General features: G+C 57.1%; 1 protein-coding gene across 3 annotated transcripts in view; it reads right to left on the reverse strand.

Moving 5' to 3' along the window:
- Positions 1–21,276, reverse strand: part of PRKCZ (protein kinase C zeta) — a 99,165-nt gene that overhangs the window by 74,814 nt on the left and 3,075 nt on the right. For 2 of the 3 annotated variants that reach the window (XM_061185118.1, XM_061185117.1), the window contains exons 2-4: positions 19,556–19,677; positions 18,484–18,573; positions 16,715–16,765 (exon numbers count right to left, since the gene is read on the reverse strand). In XM_061185118.1, coding sequence (XP_061041101.1) covers positions 16,715–16,765; positions 18,484–18,573; positions 19,556–19,677 — 263 coding nt within the window. Of the gene's footprint in view, positions 1–16,714; positions 16,766–18,483; positions 18,574–19,392; positions 19,678–21,276 lie in introns of those variants that run through there. The other variant, XM_061185119.1, reaches the window with a different exon arrangement.

The following is a 21,276-nucleotide window of genomic DNA, read 5'->3' on the forward strand; positions in this document are numbered from 1 at the left end:
CACGGTTCGGCACCTTTGAAATAACTACCGAGAAAGGCTCGTTAGTTGTCAACTCGGCATCCTTGCCTCTCCTGATCTGGAACCTCTCTTGGAGGAAACGGGGACCCACCGGCTCATGGTTCGGCTATCAGGGGGGGATCAGAATCCGGCTGGGCCTGGGTGGAGGCCTCAGAGACACGGAGGAAAAGCAGCCAGGCATGAACGAGGTGGCCTACTCTACATTTTAGGATGATCCTAAAAATAAACCGCCACGTCCAGATACACGGCGGGGATTTTGCGGTGCCACCTCCTGAACGGATGATGTCAGCCATGATTTCGTGACCAAAACAACTCAAACACTGGGTAAGTAACTGGTTCAGACGGCTGATTTTGGACAAAGCTTTTCCTGCCCCTCCCACAAAGCAACGGGCTTTTATGGACAGAGAGCCTGCTTGGTGCCCACCCCTGGGCTGGGAGCCGGGGACCCCACGAGAGCATGAAACGCCCATCTGACCCTTGTGGAGCCGTAGCCCCAAGTGCCACTTGCCTTGCAAGAGTGGAGGGAAAAGACGAGCAAAGGCCCAGAGGCAGCAGGGATCCACCAAGGGGGGGGCCAGACCCGCTGGCCCCCAAACACGCCTTTCCCAGAGAGCGAGGCAGGGAAACATGGAAAAGAATCGTTCTCTGTTCTTTGATGTAAACAGAGACACGACACCCGGAAAGAGGGCTGGTCCTCCGCGGGGCTGGGCGTCGCTGGGCCCTGGCTCTGGCGGGCAGCGCTCAGGGCATCCTCCTCCCCCCACGGCAGCAGGAAACAACTGCTCCCCAGGCCTTCGGATGCTTAGTGGGGTCTGGAGCCTGAGCCAGGCGCTCACCGACCGGAGCTCCGAGGAGGATGGGCCTCCCGAGGGTTGGACTGCCACGGGATCCGCTCCGTCCTGGGGGGTAAACGCAGCCCCCCCCCCCCACTGCTCAAATGTTAAAGGGAACAAGACGGGAACACGGGGAGCTTCTGAAGCAGGACGTCTCCGCAGGGACCACAGACGACCCTGACGGGGCCCCAGGTCGGTGCCCAGCGAGGGGGGCGGAGGGTGACATCTGCCCGGAGGGGCTCCCGGCCGCTCCCTGTGACCGACTGATGAATAGGCAGCCCTGGCAGTAAAGTCTGGAAGGTTACGGAGCTCACACTCCTTACGTAACTGCCAGCAGCTCTGAACTTTGTGAAGGCGGCCCGTCGTGGCTGACGCAGCAGAGACAGGAGAGTGGTGAAGCCACACGGATACAGGTGGGCCCTGCCACTGCCCCACCTGGCAGCACCAACGCAGGATGGCTGTGGCTTCGGGGGCATTCACTCCTCCCCCCTGTCCCCCATTCACGGCTTTGACCAAACCCAGCCGAGACCCCGAGGCCCGGAAGCCACGTCCTGGGTCTTCGGGCAGCGTGTCTGCCCTGAGGGTCCCACCAGCCCTGCACGGGCAGTGTGTGATCGCGTGAAAGGAAAGAGGCCAAGACATCCCGAAGAAACTATGACACAGCTAATTTCTGCTCCTTGGCCGGTACACGTGTGCGCCAACACCGCTCCATCTCCCTTTCCCGTGCACCCCGCCAATGCACCCTACGTTCTGTGATTCTAGGATCCAAAACAAATGAGTCACCCCCACGTCCCGGGCTGGCTGCAGGGTGGCCGGTATTTCAACAGTCCTTCTGCGCCTGGGGGAGGGGTGGCTCTGCCAGAGCAGCCACCCCGTCACCCCAGCACCGTCCACACGGTGGGGAGCCCACCCCCCAGCAGCCCACCCGCCCTGCTCCCCACCAGCCTGGGTGGGCGGGGGCTGCCTGCTGGTGTTTTTGGTTTTTACAAAAACACCTTTTGCAAAATGGACGTCAGAAAAGCACCCACATCCCCACCTCCCCGCGAGCTACGTGCAGCCCCGGAGCGTCCGAGTCTACCTCCAGCCATGTCAGAACAGGGACCCGGCCGCCGACCTCCCAGGCCCGGGCGGAGAAGCCAGACGCCGACACGACCTGCCTGCCCTCAACGCGGAGCCGGAGCCGGAGCCAGGACCGCCGGGGCCGCGGGAGCACAGCCCCTCTGCGCATGGGGCTCAGGGCTGGGAAACAGGTGCCGGCCGCGGGCAGCCTGGGCAGCCGGGGGCCCCGGGCGGCCCCATCGTGGCGTTGCCCACACGCAGGCGGCAGCAACGCGGAGCGGAGAGCAGGCAACACACATGCACGCTCGCTCCAGACCCTCCGCCACTAAACCCCGGCAGCAAAACTCCCAGGGAGAGAGCAGGGCCCCGGCCAGGCTGCCACATGAAAACGAGGCTGCTCCCAGAGCCAACCAGCCGCGCGGCCGGGCCTCGGTCACATACCGTCCGATTTCAGGGGCAGGTTTCCTCCCCACCCACCCCTCCCCCCGCGTCAGCCGCATCCCTCGCTGGGCACGCTCCCCTGGGGCTTGTTTTTCTAAAACCTGTCACCCCTCGGCGCTGCTCCCCCTGCGCACTCAGAGCTGCTGTGGCCACGTCCCTGCCCGGGGCCGGTGGCACCGGCACGCCTGTGTTTGGAGCATCTGTGCAGCAGGGAGGCTGCAGGCCGGGCGCCACACGGCCGAGACGCGGACCATCGCGGCTGCCCCGCCGGGAGATGCGCATCACTTACCGGGCTTTCTTCCCCTGCCTCCTCGGCCGGATCCTTTATGCTCTACGGAGCAGTGGGCATGAAAGGAGGCATCCTCCTTCCCTGAACGCGCCGATGCTGCCCCCTGCTCCCCTTGGACCCGACAATAGGCAAGGGGGGCTCACGCACCAGGGCAGATATTTAAAGGAAGGCTGGCCGGCCTGTCCCCCGCCTCTCACATCCCTGCCTCCTCATGTCTCCAGGCCCGGGTGGTACCCGGCTCCCCTGGGAAGCTGGAGCCGGCAGCTGAGGCACCAGCTAAAACACGGCCTGGATGTCGAGGAGCTGACGTCACAGGACCACAAGCATCTCTGCACTGACATGGACCTGAAGGGAGCCCGGGGCAGCGGCTCGGCCTCCCGGAGCTGCTCAAACGCAGCGTCCGTGGGGAACAGAGCCCGGCGGGGCCTGGGGCCGCCACATGAGGCTCACCGGCCGGGATGCGGGGATGCCGCGGCCATCAGAGTGCGGGTGACCTCCGACCTGCATCGCTGAGGCCAAGAATGGGTCCAGCGCAGATGCTCACGGGTCCCAGGCCCTGGGCACCGTGGCCCGGCGGGAGGGGAAGGAGAGAAGGCCTGGCTCCGGTCAGCGAGGCAGCGAACTCAGGTCAGGGGGTGTGTCCTGCTGCTGCTACTGTGGGGGGGGGGGCCAGAGGGAAGGGCAGGAATGGGGGAACCGAGCTCCCAAGGAGGCGAGTATTGGGGTGACCAGCCTGGAACCGCACCTGCTCCAGCCTGAGGCGGGAGGGCCCCCCCCCCCACGCGGCCTGTGTCGTGCCGGCCGCGGCCAGAGTGGACCCCGGACCTCCGACATCCGCCCCAGGCCCCACCACACCCGGCATCCAGCCCTGGTCGGCTTTTCCCTCCAATTCCAAAATCACGAGGGGACTCGGCCCACCTCCCTGGAGCCCCCAGGGCTTGTGCTGAGCCTGCGTGGCCAGGCTTCACGCTGGGGGCATGGAAGATGCTGGAAACTTCTCTCCCCCACCCTCAGGCCGGCACGTGTGCTGGGGAGGCGAGCGACCGCGGCCCAGGCTGCCTCCTCTGATCGGTTCTAGGCAGGCAGCCGGCTCAGCAGCCTACGCTTACCCGTGTTCCCGACACAGAGTCCGCGCCACAGCTCTGGGTCTGGACTCCAGCTCCTTCCCTTGCTCCGGCCTGAAGTCACCTTGGAGCTTCTCTGACCCGGCGTCGAGTGGCCGTGCGAGAGTGTTTGAAACTCAGTACAACTCCAGAAGCGCCACTGGAGTAGAAGGTCCCCAGAAGCCGTGAAAGTATCCATCGATAACACCTCGTGGTAGCACCGCCCTGCTCCCCCGTTGCCGCACTGGGGCTGCTTTCACACCGCACGGCAGCTGAGAGCCCAAGACAGAGGCTACATGGCCCAAAGAGCCCAAAATATTTATCGTTTGGCTTTTACGGGAAACGTTGGCATAACCCTAAGACTATAAAATCATAAAATCGCGGAACCATCACATCTACAGTGGGCTTCGATGGGAAATGCAAATTTATCCTGAGTCCAAGGGGAAAACCCGCATAAGACGAGCTTGGTGTCACAGCTGCTGCCCTTCAGCCATCTCTCCTCCAGTCATTCCAAACATCCAGCTTTGCAGAACTCTAGAAAACCCAAGCTGAACCGGGAGACTGTTCATTTTACTGGAAGTCCATTTTAGGTGGAAAAGTAGCTGTTCCAGGTTATTGCAAATAATTTGAGACAAAGCTGAACGAAACTGGATTTTTTTCTTTTTTCTTTTTTTTTTTGGTCACTCTGTGGGGCTTGCTGGATCCTAGTTCCCCGACCAGGGATCAAATCCGGGCCCCAGCAGAGTCCTAACCACTGGACCGCCACGGAATTTCCTGAAACTGGATTTTTAATAAAACAGTACACACACCTATAAACACCAGGGAATAACAGGCGTCCGTTCTCCTGGAAGGATTCGGTGGTAACCGGGCCACCCACGCCTGCTCGACTACCCGGCCCACCCCCAGCCCCCCACCCACGCTGGGCCTCGTTCTTGTCCTCTCACTCTGAGGACGCTGGGTGGCCCTGAGCGCACGACGGGGGCAACTTCCCTGCCCTTGATCCACCAGCGGGGGCAGGCGAGGCGGCGAGCTCGGTACTCAGCCTGTTCCCGGAGCCCTTCTAGTGCTGCTAGTGTCCACACAGCACCCAAGGGGGCGGTCACTCCAGACCCCTTTCACAGCAGGGGAAACCGAGGCACAGGAAGCTGCCCCACCTGCCCAGAGCCGGGGTTTGGACCCGGCAGCACGGCGGCACCGCCCTCTGGGCTCTCACAAACACACGTGTGTTCAGGAGTCGCCACCGCCGCACGGAGCGACCCCTGGTTTCCCTGGGTGGGTTGTGGCCGTGGGAGACGTGCCCCAGCCAAGGCCCCTCCAGGACCAGCTCTGCTTCTGGGCGGTCGCCCAGCGTGTGTCCGGGAAGCACGCGAAGCTTCAGAGCCAGAGAACAGGCGGGACAGCAGTTCCGGCCACACTGGGTGGGAGCGTGGACAAGAGAGGCAGGTGGGCAGGGGGCCCAGCCTGAGCCCCCTCTTCTCCCACAGCCCCTGGCAGGGATGCCCCTTCCTCTGCAACCCACCGTGGCCCCTGCAGCCCGTGGCTGTCCCCACCAGCCCCAACCCGGCCCCACTCCGTGGTCACCACTCCTCTGGGCTTCTGGACGTACGTGCCCAGGTGAGAGCCCAGGTGAGAGCCCAGGTGAGTCTCCCTTCCGCTCACTCTCCCATAGGCTGACTCGCATGTATCCAGGTACTTGCCTTTAACACCTCAGGCTGTGAAAGCTTTCTTGCCCCAGAATAGAAGAGGAAATGGCTTGGGGCCCAGCTTCAGGGAGAGCAGGGCCAGGCTGTCATCCCCACCCCGTTGCCACTGATTGGGAGTAAGAGGGCTTCGAAAGCCCCCAAAGGCCTGGGGCTCCTGACAGGTGAGGAAGCCTGGCCCAGCCCACAGGGGCTGGCAGGGGGCACAGCTGCAGACAAAGCCAGCAGTCAAGCATCCTCCTAGCCAGACTCCACCTCCAGACCTGAGGGGTGAGGCTGGACAGGGTCCTGGCCCAGATACAATCTCCCCGACCCTGGCGGTCCTGCCCTGGGTGCCAGGCTTGGCCCCAGAGCCACACAAGGGCCACCCAGGTGACAAGCAGGGTCCTCTGCAGCACTGCCTGCCCCCCAGAACGTGGGACGCCTCTCCCTGGGAGCAGGCTGGAGGGGGGTTCCTACACCAGCCAGCCCACCCAACAGTCCAGGGACACCTCTGTCGCTTGAGCGTGTGGACAGGCCAGGACCAATGACACGAAGCACACAGGCTGCCAGCGCCAGGTTCCCAGGACCTTGCAGGACACCGCCGGCTTTTAAGACGGGATCCAGCACCAAACCCCCAGATTTGCATTTTCTCCGAGGCCTTTAAGGACTGAGGAGCCCGGCTGAGTCCAGACCCGCCAGCCCTGCCCCGGCCGGATCCCGGTGTTGACGCTGCAGCCCTCCTTCCCACGCCCCATCCCGGGGGTCACCCGAGAGCCCAGCCCGCAGTGTCCACGGCTAACTCCGTGTGACAGGGCCTCCAACGAGACTCCTCCCCCAGGAAGCCCTCCTGGGGCCAACTCACCACCCACAGGGACACTCCCGAGTGACAGAGAGGGCTTCGTTTACTGCATTTATTCTGCCCTGTAAGTGCCCCCAACTGTCCTTTAAAACACACTGAAGGGCTTCCCCGGTGGCGCAGTGGTTGAGAATCTGCCTGCCAATGCAGGGGACACGGGTTCGAGCCCTGGTCTGGGAAGATCCCACATGCCGCGGAGCAACTAGGCCCGTGAGCCACAACTACTGAGCCTGCGCGTCTGGAGCTTGTGCTCCGCAGCAAGAGAGGCCGCGATAGTGAGAGGCCCGCGCACCGCGATGAAGAGTGGCCCCCGCTTGCCACAACTAGAGAAAGCCCTCGCACAGAAACGAAGACCCAACACTGCCAAAAATAAAATAAATAAATAAAAAAACACACTGAACAACCACTCGCTCCGTGGGGGTCTCAGCGCTTCACAAACAGTGTCTGATTCACAGTCCCATTACCGCATTTTCCAGGTAAGGAAAGGCAGTAGCTAAACGGGTCTGTCATCTGCTCCACTGGCAGAGCCGCGGCTGCTGCCTGGACACCTGCCTGATTCCCAGCCAGGCACACACAGTCACTACCCACACCTTCCCAGGGAGGCCGCTCCACCCCTCGGCCGCCCTGCTGGGGGCTCGCTCCAGCTGACAATCACCCCCAGCCCCCCAGGCCGGAGTCAGGTCCCTGGGAAGAGCCCCTGCGGAGGAGGGGCCGGCAGGAGTGGCTGACAGGGGTCCAGTCACATTGAGGGGACTGCGGCCAGATGTTAAGGACAGAGGCCGTCAGGGGGGGCCGACGGGGCAGTGGGCAACAGGACCCCACTGTCCTTGGGAGAAGGGCTGAAGGTCTCAGCCACGCTTAGCCCCTGCTGGGCCTGCTCCCTGCGGGAAGACCCACGGACATGCCACCCAGACCCACAATCTGTACGCAAGTAGCCGGCCCAGGCGATGCTCCTGACCGCCAGCCTGGCCACAGCACAAACGTCAGCCCACAGGTCCCCGTCCCCCACACCTCTTGCAGTGACCCCGTGTCAGGAGGGGGGCTGGTGTGAATCCACCTTCCACCGCCCGACCCAGGGTCCCACCCCTCAGAGCTCCGCACGGGACCTCGACCCGAACACTGCGAGGGCCCTGGGCTCCCTGCAAACCTGCACAGTGTCTGCCGCAAAGCTCCACGCCAGAGGCCCGCAGGGACCCTGTACAGAGGGCACCTCCTGGGGGCAGACCACACCCACAGGGTGCGGGGGGATCGGACCACCCACCGCCCCACGAGGAGACTGGGCGATCGGACCTGAGTGTAGTCGATTGTAGGGGGCTGGGTGCTGGCCCCTGAGACATGTCCACGTCCTAGACCCTGGAATCTGCAGATGGGACTTACCCGGAAAAGGGTCTTCACAGACGTGAGGAAGTAAGGGGTTCGAGATTATCCTGGGTTACCTGGGTGGCCCTAAATCCAATGACATGTCCTTGTAAGAAGAGGAGGAAAGACAGGCGGACACAGAGGGGAGGTGCCCATGAAGCTGGAGGGAGGAGTGGGTGGCCAGCGGAGCCAGACCTTTCTCCCCCGGAGCTCCCACTGCAGACTCCATCTCCTGCTGTTCTGAGCTCAGGGTACCAGGTCGCGCAGCCCCAGGACCTAACACGCCCAGCAGCACCGCACACCCCCAAGTCCCCGCTGCCCTGTGCCAGGCCTCTCCCTCCCGTCAGGCCTCGGGGCTGCAAGGACAAGTGGCCCAGCAGAGCCTAGAGCAGGCCGTCCAGTGGGCACTCAGGGACCCTGCCTGGAAGGGGCCCGGCCGCCTGCTGGCCCTGCGCCCTCCCTTCCTGATGGGGGTGGGACGGCAAAGGGGAGGCGAGGAGGGTCCCTGACGGGATCCCCGCACAGCGCCCGGGTGTGACCCTGATGCCCACTGCGGCAATCCCAGCGGGGACCGGCCTGCTGTCTGTCACCGTGACTGTCTGCTCTGGAGGAGCCGCGGCCCAGGCCCGTGTGCGGCGCATTCTCCACGTCCCCGCCGCCCCCAGGTACGACATCTGCTGCATCTCACAGGCTCCCCGGGTCCCGCTGCCTGAGGGGCAGAGCAGAGACCTGGGTTTGCTGCATCTCGGGCCCGAGAGCTTTGGCCACTCACGTCTGAGAGAGGAGACGCGTCCAGCCAGACACCCAGGCCGACACCACCTGGGACACAGCCGTACGTTCTAGACGGATCAAAGACCAGAATGCAAGAAACGAAATATTTCTTCCATTTGGGGGAGCCAGAAAGGAAAATGTGAAACAGGTTTGAACGCACAAAAATCAAATACAAACACTTCCGTGTGAGCAGAGGCAGGACAGACAGAGGAGGACCCCCAGCAGGATGGACAAGGCACAGAGGGAGTCCCATAAGGTCACAGAGCCCCTCTGTGCTGCCACCGCCCCGTGCTTGGCCCTGGGCTGCCCGGCACCCTTGCCCAGAGCCAGCAGGTGGCCCTCCCTCAGGCCCCAGTGCTGCCACGTCATTCCTGGACTCCAATAAGCCACCCAGAGCCACCACCGGCCACCACCTGCAGGTCCCGCCTGCCCCGGGGACGTCACCAGCCAGCCCAGCTCTCCCCACAGCGCCCCGGAACGCCCTGGAAGGGTGCTTCCATTTGGTGGGAAGGAGCCTCCCGGGTCTCCCAGCTGCCATCAGGCCCCTGCTGCCGACAGCAGGGAGCACGGCCTCCCAGCTGAGCCGACGGCACATTCACCTCCATCGCCTGCACCTTGCGGGCAATGCAGGGCAACCAAGCTCTGCTTGCGCAGGACGCGGAACCGAACAGAAGCCAGAACCCTTTAAGGTGGGGCATCTCCCGGGCCCTGCTGACAGTTTATTCTGATGATGTTTCAACATACACAGACTCGAAAAATTCTTTGTGCTGTGGCCAGAACAAAATGACCAATTCAGTATCTTAAAAACCTATAATCTGTACATGAATGTCCACAATAGCCAAGACGCAGAAACAACCCAACGTCCAACAACAGGTGAATGGATACATAAGATGTGACAAAACACCCAAGAGGGGGACTTCCCTGGTGGCGCAGTGGTTAAGACTCTGCCCTCCCAACCGTCAAGCCACATGGTAAGTCTCAATCGATTTTAAAGGACAGATATCATACAAAATATCTTCTCCAACCACAGCAGGATCAAGTTAGAAATTAACAAGAGGAGGAAAACTGGAAAATTCACAAATGTGTGGAAATTAAACGACACACTCTTAAACAATGGATCAAAGAAGAAATCACACTGTAAATTAGAAAATACTTAAAGACAAACGAAAACAAAAACACAACATACCAAGACCTATGGGATGCAGAGAAAGCAAAGCTAAGGGAGAAATTTACAGCTATAAATGCTTTCCTTAAAAAGTAAGAAAGATCTCGGGGCTTCCCTGGTGGTGCAGTGGTTAAGAATCTGCCTGCCAACGCAGGGGACACGGATTCTAGCTCTTGTCCGGGAAGATCCCACATGCTGTGGAGCAGCTAAGCCCGTGCACCACAACTACTGAGCCCACGTGTCTCAACTACTGAAGCCCGCGCACCTAGAGCCCGTGCTCCACAACAAGAGAAGCCACCGCAATGAGAAGCCCACGTACCACAACGAAGAGTAGCCCCCGCTCGCCGCAACTAGAGAAAGCCCGCGCTCAACAACAAAGACCCAACGCAGCCAAAAATAAATAAATAAATTAAATGAACTTTTTTAAAAAAGTAAGAAAGATCTCAAATCAACAGCCTAACTATACAACTTAAGAAACTAGAAAAACAAATTAAACCCAAAGCTAGAAGGAAATAATAAAGATTAAAGCAGAGATAAACAAAACAGAGAATAATCAGTGAAACCATTGTTGTTGACAAGATCAACAAAATTGACAAACTTTTAGCTAGATGGACTAAGAAAAAAAAAGAAAGGCTCAAATTACTAAAATCAGAAATGAAAGTGGAAACATTACTACTGATTTCACAGAAGTCAGTAAGAGAGTACTATAAACAATTGTACACCAACAAACTGGATAACCTAGATGAAATGCACAAATTCCTAGAAACACAGAATCTACCAAGACTAAATCACTAAGAAACAGACAATCTGAATAGACCTATAACTAGTAAGGAGAGTAAATCAGTAATAAAAAAAAAAAACCTCCCCGACAAAGAACAGTCCTGGACCTGACAGCTTCACTGGTGAATTTTACCAAATATATAAAGAAGAACTAACACCAATTCTTCTCCAACTTTTCCAAAAAACTGAAGAGGAGGTAACATTTCCTAACTCATTCTAGGAGGTCAACTTACCCTAACACCAAAGCAAGGCAAAGAGACTACAAGAAAAGAAGACGAAGGACCAATGTCCCCTAAGAATACTGACACAAAAATCCTCAACAAAATACTAGCAAACCAAATTCAGCAGCATATTAAAAGGATTATGCACCATGACCAAGTGGGATTTATTCTCGGAATAAAAAGATGAACAATCAATCAATGTGATGAACCACATTAACAGAACAAAAGAAAAACATGGGATCATATCAATGGATGCAGAAAAGGCACTTGACAAAGTAGAAAATCCTCTTACCATAAATATATTCAACAAACTAGGAATAATAGGAGGTACCTGGTATGTTTTTTCCCATACTACCAAGCTATTAACTCAATTCTGACACCATCTCCCTGCAGGCAGCGTCAGATCCCACAGGTCAAGGGCTCAGCCCTGCAAGACTGCCCACCACCCACTTCAGATGCCAACTGCCAGCCCAGGTTGACACCTGTGCTCCTGACCCACGGCTATAGGTGGGGGGCTCACCACCCCCTCCTCAATTCGATTAATTTGCTAGAGCAGCTCACAGAACTCAGAGAAACATTTAACTTCCCAGATTAATTGAGGAACAGCCAGAAGGAAGATGCACGGGGCGAGGCACGGGGAAGGGGTGCGGAGCTTCCACGCTCTCCAGGAGCCGCTCCCCCCAAATCTGACCTGAGAGCTCTCTGAACCCCATCCTTTTGGGGTTTTATGGAGGCTTCACTGCATAGGCACAATTGATTAAATCACTGGCTGTTGGAGATTAGTTCAACCTCCTGCCCCTCACCCCTCCCTGGAGGTCAGGGGGTGGGACTGAAAGTTCCAAGCCTCTAATCTCTTTGTCTTTCCAGTGACCAGCCCCATCCTGAGGCTATCAGGGCCCCCACCCTAAATCACCTCCTAATGAATGACAAGACACTCCTATCACTCAGGAAATTCCAAGGGTTTTAGGAGCTCCTTGCCGTAAACTAGGGACAAGGACCATATACATTTCTCATGCCCTAAAAGGAAACCAGGAAACCACCTCAATACAAGAAAAACCATACATGAAAAACCCACAGCAAACACCACACTCAATGGTGAAAGACTGAAAACTTTTCCTTCAAGATCAAGAACAGACAAGGATGCCCACTATCACCATTTCTATTCAACAGAGTACTAGAGGTTCTAACCAGAGCATTTAGGCAAGAAAAAGAAATAAAAAGCATATAAATTGAAAAGGAATAAATAAATTATCTCCGTTCACAGATGACATAGAAAATTGATTCCACAAAAACGTTGTTAGAATAAACAAATTCAGCAAGATAGCAGGGTACCAAGTCAACACATAAAAATCAGTTGCATTTCTATATCCTCACAATGAACAACCCAAAAAGGAAATTAAAAACACAGTTCCATTTATGTTAGCATCAAGAATAAAATACTTAAGAATATATCTAACAAGGAAGTGATAGATTGTACACTGAAAACTATAAAACAGTGCTGAAAAAAATTAAACAAGACATAAATAAGTAGAATGACATCTCATGTCTATGGAGTAGAAGAGTTAATATTGTTAAGATATCAATACTACCCAAAGTGATCTGAAGAGTCAGTGCAATCACTACCAAAATCCCAATGATGTTTTTTGCAGAAAAACATCCTAAAATTCTTATGGAATCTCAAGGGACCCAGAATAGCCAAAACAATCTTGAAAAAGAACAAAGCTGGAGGACTCACACTCCCTGATTTCAAAACTTACTGCAAAGCTACAGTAATCAAAACTGTGGTACTGGCATAAAGACAAACATATAGACCAACGGGATAGAACAGAAAGCCCAGAAATAAACCCTCACACATATGGTCAAATGATTTCCAGAAAGGGTGCCAAGACCATTCAATGGGGAAACGACAGTCTTTTCAACAAATGGTTTTGGGAAAACTGGATATTCACATGCAAAAGAACAGAGTTGGACCCTCATCTCACATCACATGCAAAAGTTAACTCAAAATGCAGCAAAGACCCTAAACGTAAGATCTAAAACTATACAACTCTTAGAAGAAAACAAAGGACAAAAGCTTCCCAACATGGGATTTGGCAATGATTTCTTGGATATGACACCAAGGCACAGGCAACAAAAGAATAAATAGACAAACTGCACTTCATGAAAATTTTATAATTTTGTGCACCAAAAGACACCATAAACAAACAAAAAAAACCTCACAGAATGGGGGAAAATGTTTGCAAATCATATATCTGATATGGGGTTAATATCAGAATATGTAGAGAATTCCTAAAACTCAACAGCAGCAAAACAAACAACCCAATTCAAAATGGGCAAAGAACTTGAGTAGACATTTCTCCGAAGAAGACATACACGTGGCCAACAAGCACATGAAAAGAGGCTCACCATCACTAATCATTAGGGAAACGAAAATCAAAACCACAGTGAGATGTCACCTCACACCCACCAGGATGGCTACTATCAAAAAACCAGAAAACAACAAGCACTGGTAAAAATATGGGGAAATTAAAACCACTGTGCACTGCTGGTGAGAATGTAAAATGGTGCTGCCACTGTAGAAAACAGTATGGCAGTTGCTCAAAAAATTAAAAATAGAACTACCATATGACCCAGCAATTCCATTATTGCATGTATACCCAAAAGAATTGAAAGTAGGGTCTCAGAGATATTCCTACACCCATGTTCATAGCAGCATTATTCAGAGTAGCTAAAACACAGAAGCGACCCAAGTATCCATCATCAGATGATGGATAAACAAAACGTGGTCCATCCATACAACGGAATATTATTCAAACTTAGAAAGGGAGGAAATTCTGACACCTGCTCCAACATGGATGGACCCTGAGGACATGATGCCGAGTGAAATAAACCAGACACAAAAGGACAAATTCTGTGTGATCCCGCTTCTGTGAGGTCCCTGGAGGAGTCACACTCACAGAGACAGAAAGTAGGAGAGTGGGGCCCGGGGCTGGGGGAGGTGGGGGGGGAGTGAGTGTCTCAGGCGGGCAGAGCGTCAGTTTGGGAAGATGAGAAAGTTCTGGAGACGGATGGTGATGATGGCTGCACAACAATATGAATTCAGTTTATATCAATGAACTATACACTTAAAAATGGTTAAGATGATAAATTTATTTTATGTGTATTTCACCGTGATAAAAAAATTGGGGAAAAAAAAAAGGATTGAAGTTCTGATACACGTTACAACACGGATGAAGTTCACAAACATCACGCTAAGAAGCCAGTTACAGAAGACCACACATCATATATTCCATTCACATGAAATGTCTACACCGGGTAACTCCGTAGAGATGGCGCAGTTTGGTGGCCGTTGGGCGCTGAGCGGAGGACCTGTGACGGCTCGTGGGCACGAGGTTTTCTTCCTGAACGTGTTTCAGAAACGGCAGAGGTGGTGAACCTACTAAATGCCACTGAATTGTTCAGTTTAAAGTGGTTAAAATAGCACATCTTATGTTAGGTGTACTTTACACCATTTTTTAAAAACCCTATAGAACCGATTAAATTCAGACTGACAACCTGCATAGAAGGTGCTGGAAGGGGCTTTGCTGCCACGAACACAGGCCCGGCCGGACATACCCAGGCATGACCTCGAGGCTGCATCTCTGCCGCGTGTCCCTGTCTGGCTACCGCCCGTCAGGCCCGCCAGCATCTGCATGCGGTCCTGACCTGGGTCAAGGGTGCCATTTGTCCCACCAGCCTGACCCTTCTCACTCGCCCGGCCTTGGCAGTGAACACCAACGCCCACGCAGGTGCCAGGATCATGCCTGCACCCGGGCCCTCGGGGAACCAGCGCAGGGCCGTCCTAACTGCCCAAGGTCAGCGTCACGATCGAGCCGGACGAGCAGAGCCGAAGAGCAGAGCCGGGGAGGGGATGCCACCCCCACCCTCTGTCCACCCCACCCTCCACCGGCCGTGGAGAGGCTGCTGGAATGTTCCAACAAAAGCGAGTGGCCTGGAGCTTGGAGCCGCCCCTGGTGAGCATCTCAAGGACCTGCTTGCTGAGTGGGGATGGCCCCACATTCTCCGCATTCCCCCGCGGTGATGCAGCCCCTGCCCACGCGTCAGCCCACGTCACCCTCCGGCAGAGACCCCATGACCCCCACGACCCCAGGAGGGCACCGCATCGGCTGTGCCGACCCCCATCACCATCCCCTACATGAGGCCCCAGACAGGGCGGCATCCACGTGGGGATGAAGCCAGGAGGGCACTGAGTCGGGGACAGAACGGCCCTCGGCCCTCGGGGCGGCACTGCCGGGGCCCTGGGCTGAGCTGATGGCTGGGCAGCCGAAACCAAGATGCAGAGATGCTTGGGCCACCCCCGCACCGCAGGCCAACACGGGCTGCTGGCGACGGCTCTGGGCAAACAGACAGCCTGTCACTGTGGTTGAGAGCCATCAAGGGGGCAAAGAAACGAGCTGGGGGACCCCTCGTACAGAGCACAGTGGAGGGGACCCTCCTTCCAGCAGGAAGGTCTACCTTATTTTATCCTTTTATGTCTGAAAAGACAACGTGAACTATCAAAAGTGTCCCCCTTCCGTGAGCCGTGGGTACCCCGGGGCGGGAGGTCACAGGGAGGGGCAGCCCCGCAGGGGATGAGGACCCCTGGGAGGCCCACCCGCCTCCGAGCCCCCCACCGACGAGCTCCTCTCTGGCCACCTGGGGCTCCTGCGGGTGGGCTTCTGCGCATGGGGTCTGCTCCCAGCTGGCCGCACTCCCCACCCCCTCAGTGTCCTGCCTTGACCCACGTCCTGGCAGGTCCAAGGGCCGCTCGCAGCGAAACCGCACATGCGCACAGGAGCCTGCTGTCCTGGACGGGGCGGGCGGCGGCCAGAAAGTCTTACCCGTGGGACTGACTCCCCCCCCCCGCCCGCCTTCTCAGGGCGGCTTCCAGGCCTCAGAAGCTCCAGGCTTGCCCCCCACCTCTGGCTTTATCTACCCCCGGCGGACATCTGCCTCCCAGCCAGGACGCGCTGGGACTCCTCACTCTCCCCCCAGCCTTCCTACACCTGCCCCTCACGTCTGCCCCGTGGGGCAGCACCTCCCACCGGCCCCTGGGCTGCTGCGGCCTCTTCAGGCTGCCTGCTCCACTCCCGCCAGGACTCCACGATCGGGATGTCTCCATGGCCTTGCTGACCGCTCCTCCAGGGTCCCCTGTTCTCTTTGGGAGACCCCAGGGCCCGGCCCTCATCACTGGCCACACCCTCCGTGGCCTCAACAGCCTCCTCTATGCTAAGGGCTTCCAAACCTCTCTTCAGCCCCGACTGCTCCCCGAAATGCAAGGCTCACGCACCCCAGTGCCCACTCAACAGCTTCACTGGGTCTGACAGACCACAGACGGAGGCCGGCCTCTGCTCAAATCTGCTCCCACCCCACACAGGACGCTGCTGGCACCCAGAGGCCGGGCCCAGGGACCTGATCCGGAGCCCGCCCTGGGACCCCGGCTGGCAGGAGGCTGAGCCAAGTCGCCCTAACTGAACAAGCGGCCACTGTGGTCCAGAGCCCCTCAGCACCAGGCCAGGGCCGGAGGAGGGTCTGGTGATGGGTGTCAAGTTTCTCTATGCCCTACCCAGTGGGGGCCCTGCCCTGAAAGACAAGGCAGGCACACTGTTCAGGGTCGGGGGCCTCCGGGGCGTGGTCAGAAGCTCTCCTCTGACCCACGGCCCCTGGGACTCCATCTCCAACCAACAGACCTGCCGTGGAGGAGGAACGGGTGCCTCCCTGGGGGACCCAGGAAGGACTGGGAGGGGCCGATGACCAGGTCTGGGGGTGGCCGCAGCTGGGACAGACACACGGGAGCAGTGTCCAGCCATCCCAGCCAGGGCCCTTCCCGCCGGGGGACACCAGGGCTTCTCCTGGGCTTTACCTCATGGCACCACTGACCAAGCCGGTGCCCTGTCGGATGGTGGATACATCCCTAGCCAAGGGCGAGGACACCAGTGAAAACCCCACACGAGGCCACACCAGGTACCCACTCTGCTTTCAGACACTTCGCGAGGAGCACCTAAGCCTCGGGTCACCAAGCTCCATCCTCCCCGCCTTGCAGAGCAGACACGTCAACCCATCACCGTGACACACGTCATGGGAGAGGCGGTACTCACTGTCTTCTCCCGGACAGGGCATGCCTGGCTCCTCGGGGATGCTGGGGAAAACTGCACAGAGAGAGAGAGAGAGAGAGAGAGAGCGTGTCAGTGCCCACTGCGGCCTCGTGACAAGTCCTGCTTGGAGTCAGGCTGCCCGCAAAGCCCCCATTGCGATGAGGGCCTGCTCTTGGGAGATGCTCATTAAGGCAAAACCTTGGAAACCCAGCACATTGATGTGTGCCAAACTCCCTGTGATGAGACACAGAGCTGCACGGAAAAATCCAGGGGAAAAAGCAACCAGAGGGGTCCCGAGAGCAGAGCCGTCCCAGAAGGACTCCTGATGTGTACTGATAAGTCCATATGGAAATGGGAAAGAACCGAAATTCCCTTGAAAACTGACTTTTGAAAGCACATTTCGTTCCACTTCTTTACACTCAAAATGGAGTTCAAAATTAGGCATGTTAAAACATACCCTGGGCTTCCACGATAAGTTACTAGAAAAGAAAGTTAAACGTATTAAAACCTAGCTAAAATGACCTCTTTCTTAATCTAGAAAATAGAGTGAATTTTGAAAGTACCAAACCTTTCACTGTCGAGTTAACACAGACGTGCTAACGACCACCATGCAGTGGACGAGTGTAGGTTTGACATTTAACCCACATTCGTACAAAGGGCTACAAAAACTAGGTATTTTAACCAACCACTAGTCCAGCGTCAGAGAGAACGATGGTCCAACAGAAAACCGTGGACGGGGTCTTCCCTGGTGGCAGTGGTTAAGAATCCGCCTGCCAATGCAGGGGACACGGGTTCGAGCCCTGGTCCAGGAAGGTCCCACATGCCGCGGAGCAGCTAAGCCCGTGCGCCACAACTACTGAGTCCGCGCTCTAGAGCCCGCGAGCCACAACTACTGAGCCCGCGCTCTAGAGCCCGCAAGCCACAACTACTGAAGCCCACATGCCTAGAGCCCACGCTCCGCCGCGAGAAGCCACTGCAACGAGAAGCCTGCGCACCACAACGAAGAGTAGCCCCCGCTCGCCGCAACTAGAGAAAGCCCGCGCACAGCAATGAAGACCCACCGCAGCCAAAAATAAATTAATTAAATTTAAAAAAATAAAAAAATAAAAAAGAACACTGTAGATGATTTCATGCGCTGGTCCTGGTTCTTGGGCTCAGCCATCCGCGGCCCCCGCCAGAGTATAAGCTGCACCAGAAGCGGATGCAGATGTGGCAGGGCGGCCACAGCTGCCAGAACTATGCTCTCTCTGCAGACACCCTGCAGAACCCCAAAGTGCTGGGGGGCACAGTCTGAAAACCTGCGATTTAAAGACGATACTGACACGATAGCAAGGAACACTTCCCGCTACTCAATTTCTACCCCGCACTGAGCTTAACCAGCGGAGGAAGGCTGTGAGCCTGCAGAAAGCCACGGGGAGGGTCTCGTCCGCCCTGGGGCAGGGCTGCGGCACTGTCCCTGCTCTGCCCGCAGGCGCGTGGGCCCCGGGCCCTCGGAGCTCCCGAAAAGGTGGGGGCAGGTGAGCGATGCCGCCCCCAGGAAACGAGGGCAGTGAGGGCTAACCACCTCCAGGACCCGGGCTTCTCCTTACAAGTAAGAGCAATTTTATCTAGATAATAAAATGTAAGAGAAAAAACCCCCATTGCATCCTATTCCACATCCTTACATTCTCGGGCATCCTAAGATCTTAAACCGCGATCCTGCATGTGGCTCCTGGTCCAACAAAGTGCCCCCGCCCCACACCTCCCCAGACGGCCCTCTGGCCGGCACTGACCGTGAAGGGTGAGCCCTGCGTCCTTGCGCTGACAGGACAGGCGGAGGGCCTCCTCCAGCTCCATCTGGGAGGACACAGTGCAGGGGTCACCTGGTGGACAAGAGACATGGATGAGGCCACCGCAGGCCCAAGGCAGAGGGGTTCACGGTGGCGGGCACCCGAGTTTGGGAGGGTAGTCCCACTGCTTGTGACCAGCTGCCCAGAGCAGAGCTGACCGGTCCCAGAGCGGCCAGCCTGACCAGCAGGTCACCCCAGCCAGGGCCCGACATCAGAACCAGTCAAGCCCAGAAGGGCAATGAGTTCACCCGCAGCCCGAGAAGGCCACGCGGGGAGCTAAGGCGCCCTAGGTTTCCCAGCCAGGGTGAGAGTAAGCACACTCTTAGCCAGTCCTAGAGCGGAGGGAAGGGCTCCTTGCCCGCTGCGGCTGGACAGGGGCACAGATCCACAGACAGCCAGCGCCCCACGCGGCCAGGTTCCAGCGGGAAGGGGCGCGGCTAGAGGTCTGCCTGCCCCTTGTCCACGCTGAGAGCTGCCAGGCAGTCTCTCCTGGACGGTCTACCAAACCCTCCGCTTTCTCCGAAGTGTGTCCGGCAGCAGGAAAGAAGGAAGGAGGGAGAGGGAGAGAGGAGGGAGGGAGAGGGAAGGAAAGATGGACCCTGGGGCCCCGGCCACCCTTACCCTCCCCACTTCCCCGAGAAAATGAAGAGCTCAGCTTCCAAATCACCCACCAGAAAAACCCAGGATATGAGGAAGGATGGTCACGTAAGGAGGGTAAAGAGCCGTGCAAGGTGTGGAGGAGACCCTGCAGCCTCTCCCTGGTGCCCTGACCAGAGCTGGCCTTGCGGGAGTGGATGGCCCCCCCCAAGGGGCAGCTCACCCCCCACCCCCCCACCCAGTTTGTCCACGTACCTGTTGCAGCCTCTTCCCAGGAAACAGCTTCCAAGGACCCCAGTGGGGAAGCTTGTTAAATTTAACCAGTTTAATTCCAGGGTTGGCCATCTCCCCCCAGAAGGGGCTGTGCACAGATTCAGAGGTTTACAACCCGACCGACCGACACGCGCCCAGGCGCTACCTTCACTGTCCACCCACTTGAGGGTGAGCGGGTGGCCCTGGTGCAGGTGGCACATCTCCCGCACCTCCTCACAGAGCTTGTCAAAGGTGGTGGCGGAGTCCAGGCTGGTGATCAGGATGTCCCTGGGGCAGAAAGGATGCACAGGTCTCACCACGGAGCATATTTAAGCCACATGAAATACTGATGATTGATTAACCAAGTTACTGATCAAATAAATGAAGCGATGTTGTCCCCAAAGAGAATATTACAGCCTCTCCCAGAACCACTGCCCGCAGTCTATGTAAGCTACCACCATGAGTGCCCTTGTGCAGAAAGATCTATCTGGGTGCCTGGATGTGCCTCAGTGGGGTGAAGGACCAGGGTGGGCGCGGCAGAAAGCACCCCACCCCCTCCTTGGAGGCCAGGCAGACCTGCTCGGACACCAGGAGTGAGGCTGCCGGAACGGTCACCCAAGAATGGTGGGGCGCCTGGACACAGCCTGTTCAGCTCAAGCCCACCGGCCTCATTACACCGTCCCCCAACCTCCATGGCGCCAACAGGGCCACATCATATACCTTCAGAAGACGGGAACTGGGGGGGTGGGGGCAGAAGGCAGTAACTTATTAATCCAAGGCCGCAGCTTCTTGAAACCCTGGAGGGACCATTCGACTGCCTTTGGTGTGGCCACAACAGAATTCCAGGTTCGGTTTTTTTGGAAGAGCCAGTCCCAGAATGTCACTGCCTTTTATCTTTTTATCCAAAATAGGGAAGTAGAAGCTGGATCATTGGAGACAGCTCAGGGATTCACGGTCAGCCTTTGAGAGCTGGCCCTTCGGGGGTGAGGCAAGTCAGCACGAGGGAAATGCTCGACCCCCCCCAGAATAGGGAGGGAGGAGTATCCCCCCCATGCACTGTCCCCTCCCATCACCCACCACCCAAAGCAGGGATGGCACTGACTCGGGTATGCTTATTGAGATTCTGAGCAAGAAACACTTTAGAATACGCTCAAGGTTTGGGGAGATTTTGCCAACAACTGACACAAGGGCATGGAGCGTGTGAAGAAAGATCTGAAACATCCCATACAAGAGAAATGCAGGATCTGCTTGGCGTTAACACTGCTGGCTTCTGAATTCTGTCAAACGCGTGTTCATAAAGAGTCTCTGTCCACCAGGTAACAAATCCAGGGCCACCAAGACCTGTCTGCTGGGCGCCCACCACAGCTGGGGCCCGGCCCACGGGTCACTCACCCCAGCGGGTGGGGGGATATGGCCCCCAGCCACCCACCCCTTCTCGTTGGAACTGGCCCCATCTGCTCACAGACCCACAGCACCTGCCCCCGGGGCCCCGAGCTCACCACAGCCTGCGACGTCTTGGCAAACCAAGGCACAGAGGGCTCACATGGCTCATCAGTGGGGGCCCCAGAGACCAAGCCCCCATCGCACCCACCCCATCATCCTGGGGTCACCCAGACTTGGAACCCACGCTGCCCACACTCGCCAATGACCCAGCATCCACCAGTCCCCCTGCCACAGGGAACTCTGGAAGTCAGTCTGCCATCCCTTCACCTTTGACTTCTCCCTGCCCCCATGACCCTCCCCCGCAGTTCTGCCCCCACGTGGCAGCTAGTCCCCCACCCCCCAGCATTTCAGGGCCTAGAGTTCAGGTGAGCAGCTCCCCAGTGGTTTGGAGGCGCCCCTGGGCCCCAAGCTCATCACCCAGTGACAGCACTGCAGCTCTTCCCT

Source organism: Eubalaena glacialis, chromosome 3 (assembly GCF_028564815.1).
Source record: "Eubalaena glacialis isolate mEubGla1 chromosome 3, mEubGla1.1.hap2.+ XY, whole genome shotgun sequence".
In the NCBI taxonomy this organism is placed as follows: domain Eukaryota; kingdom Metazoa; phylum Chordata; class Mammalia; order Artiodactyla; family Balaenidae; genus Eubalaena; species Eubalaena glacialis.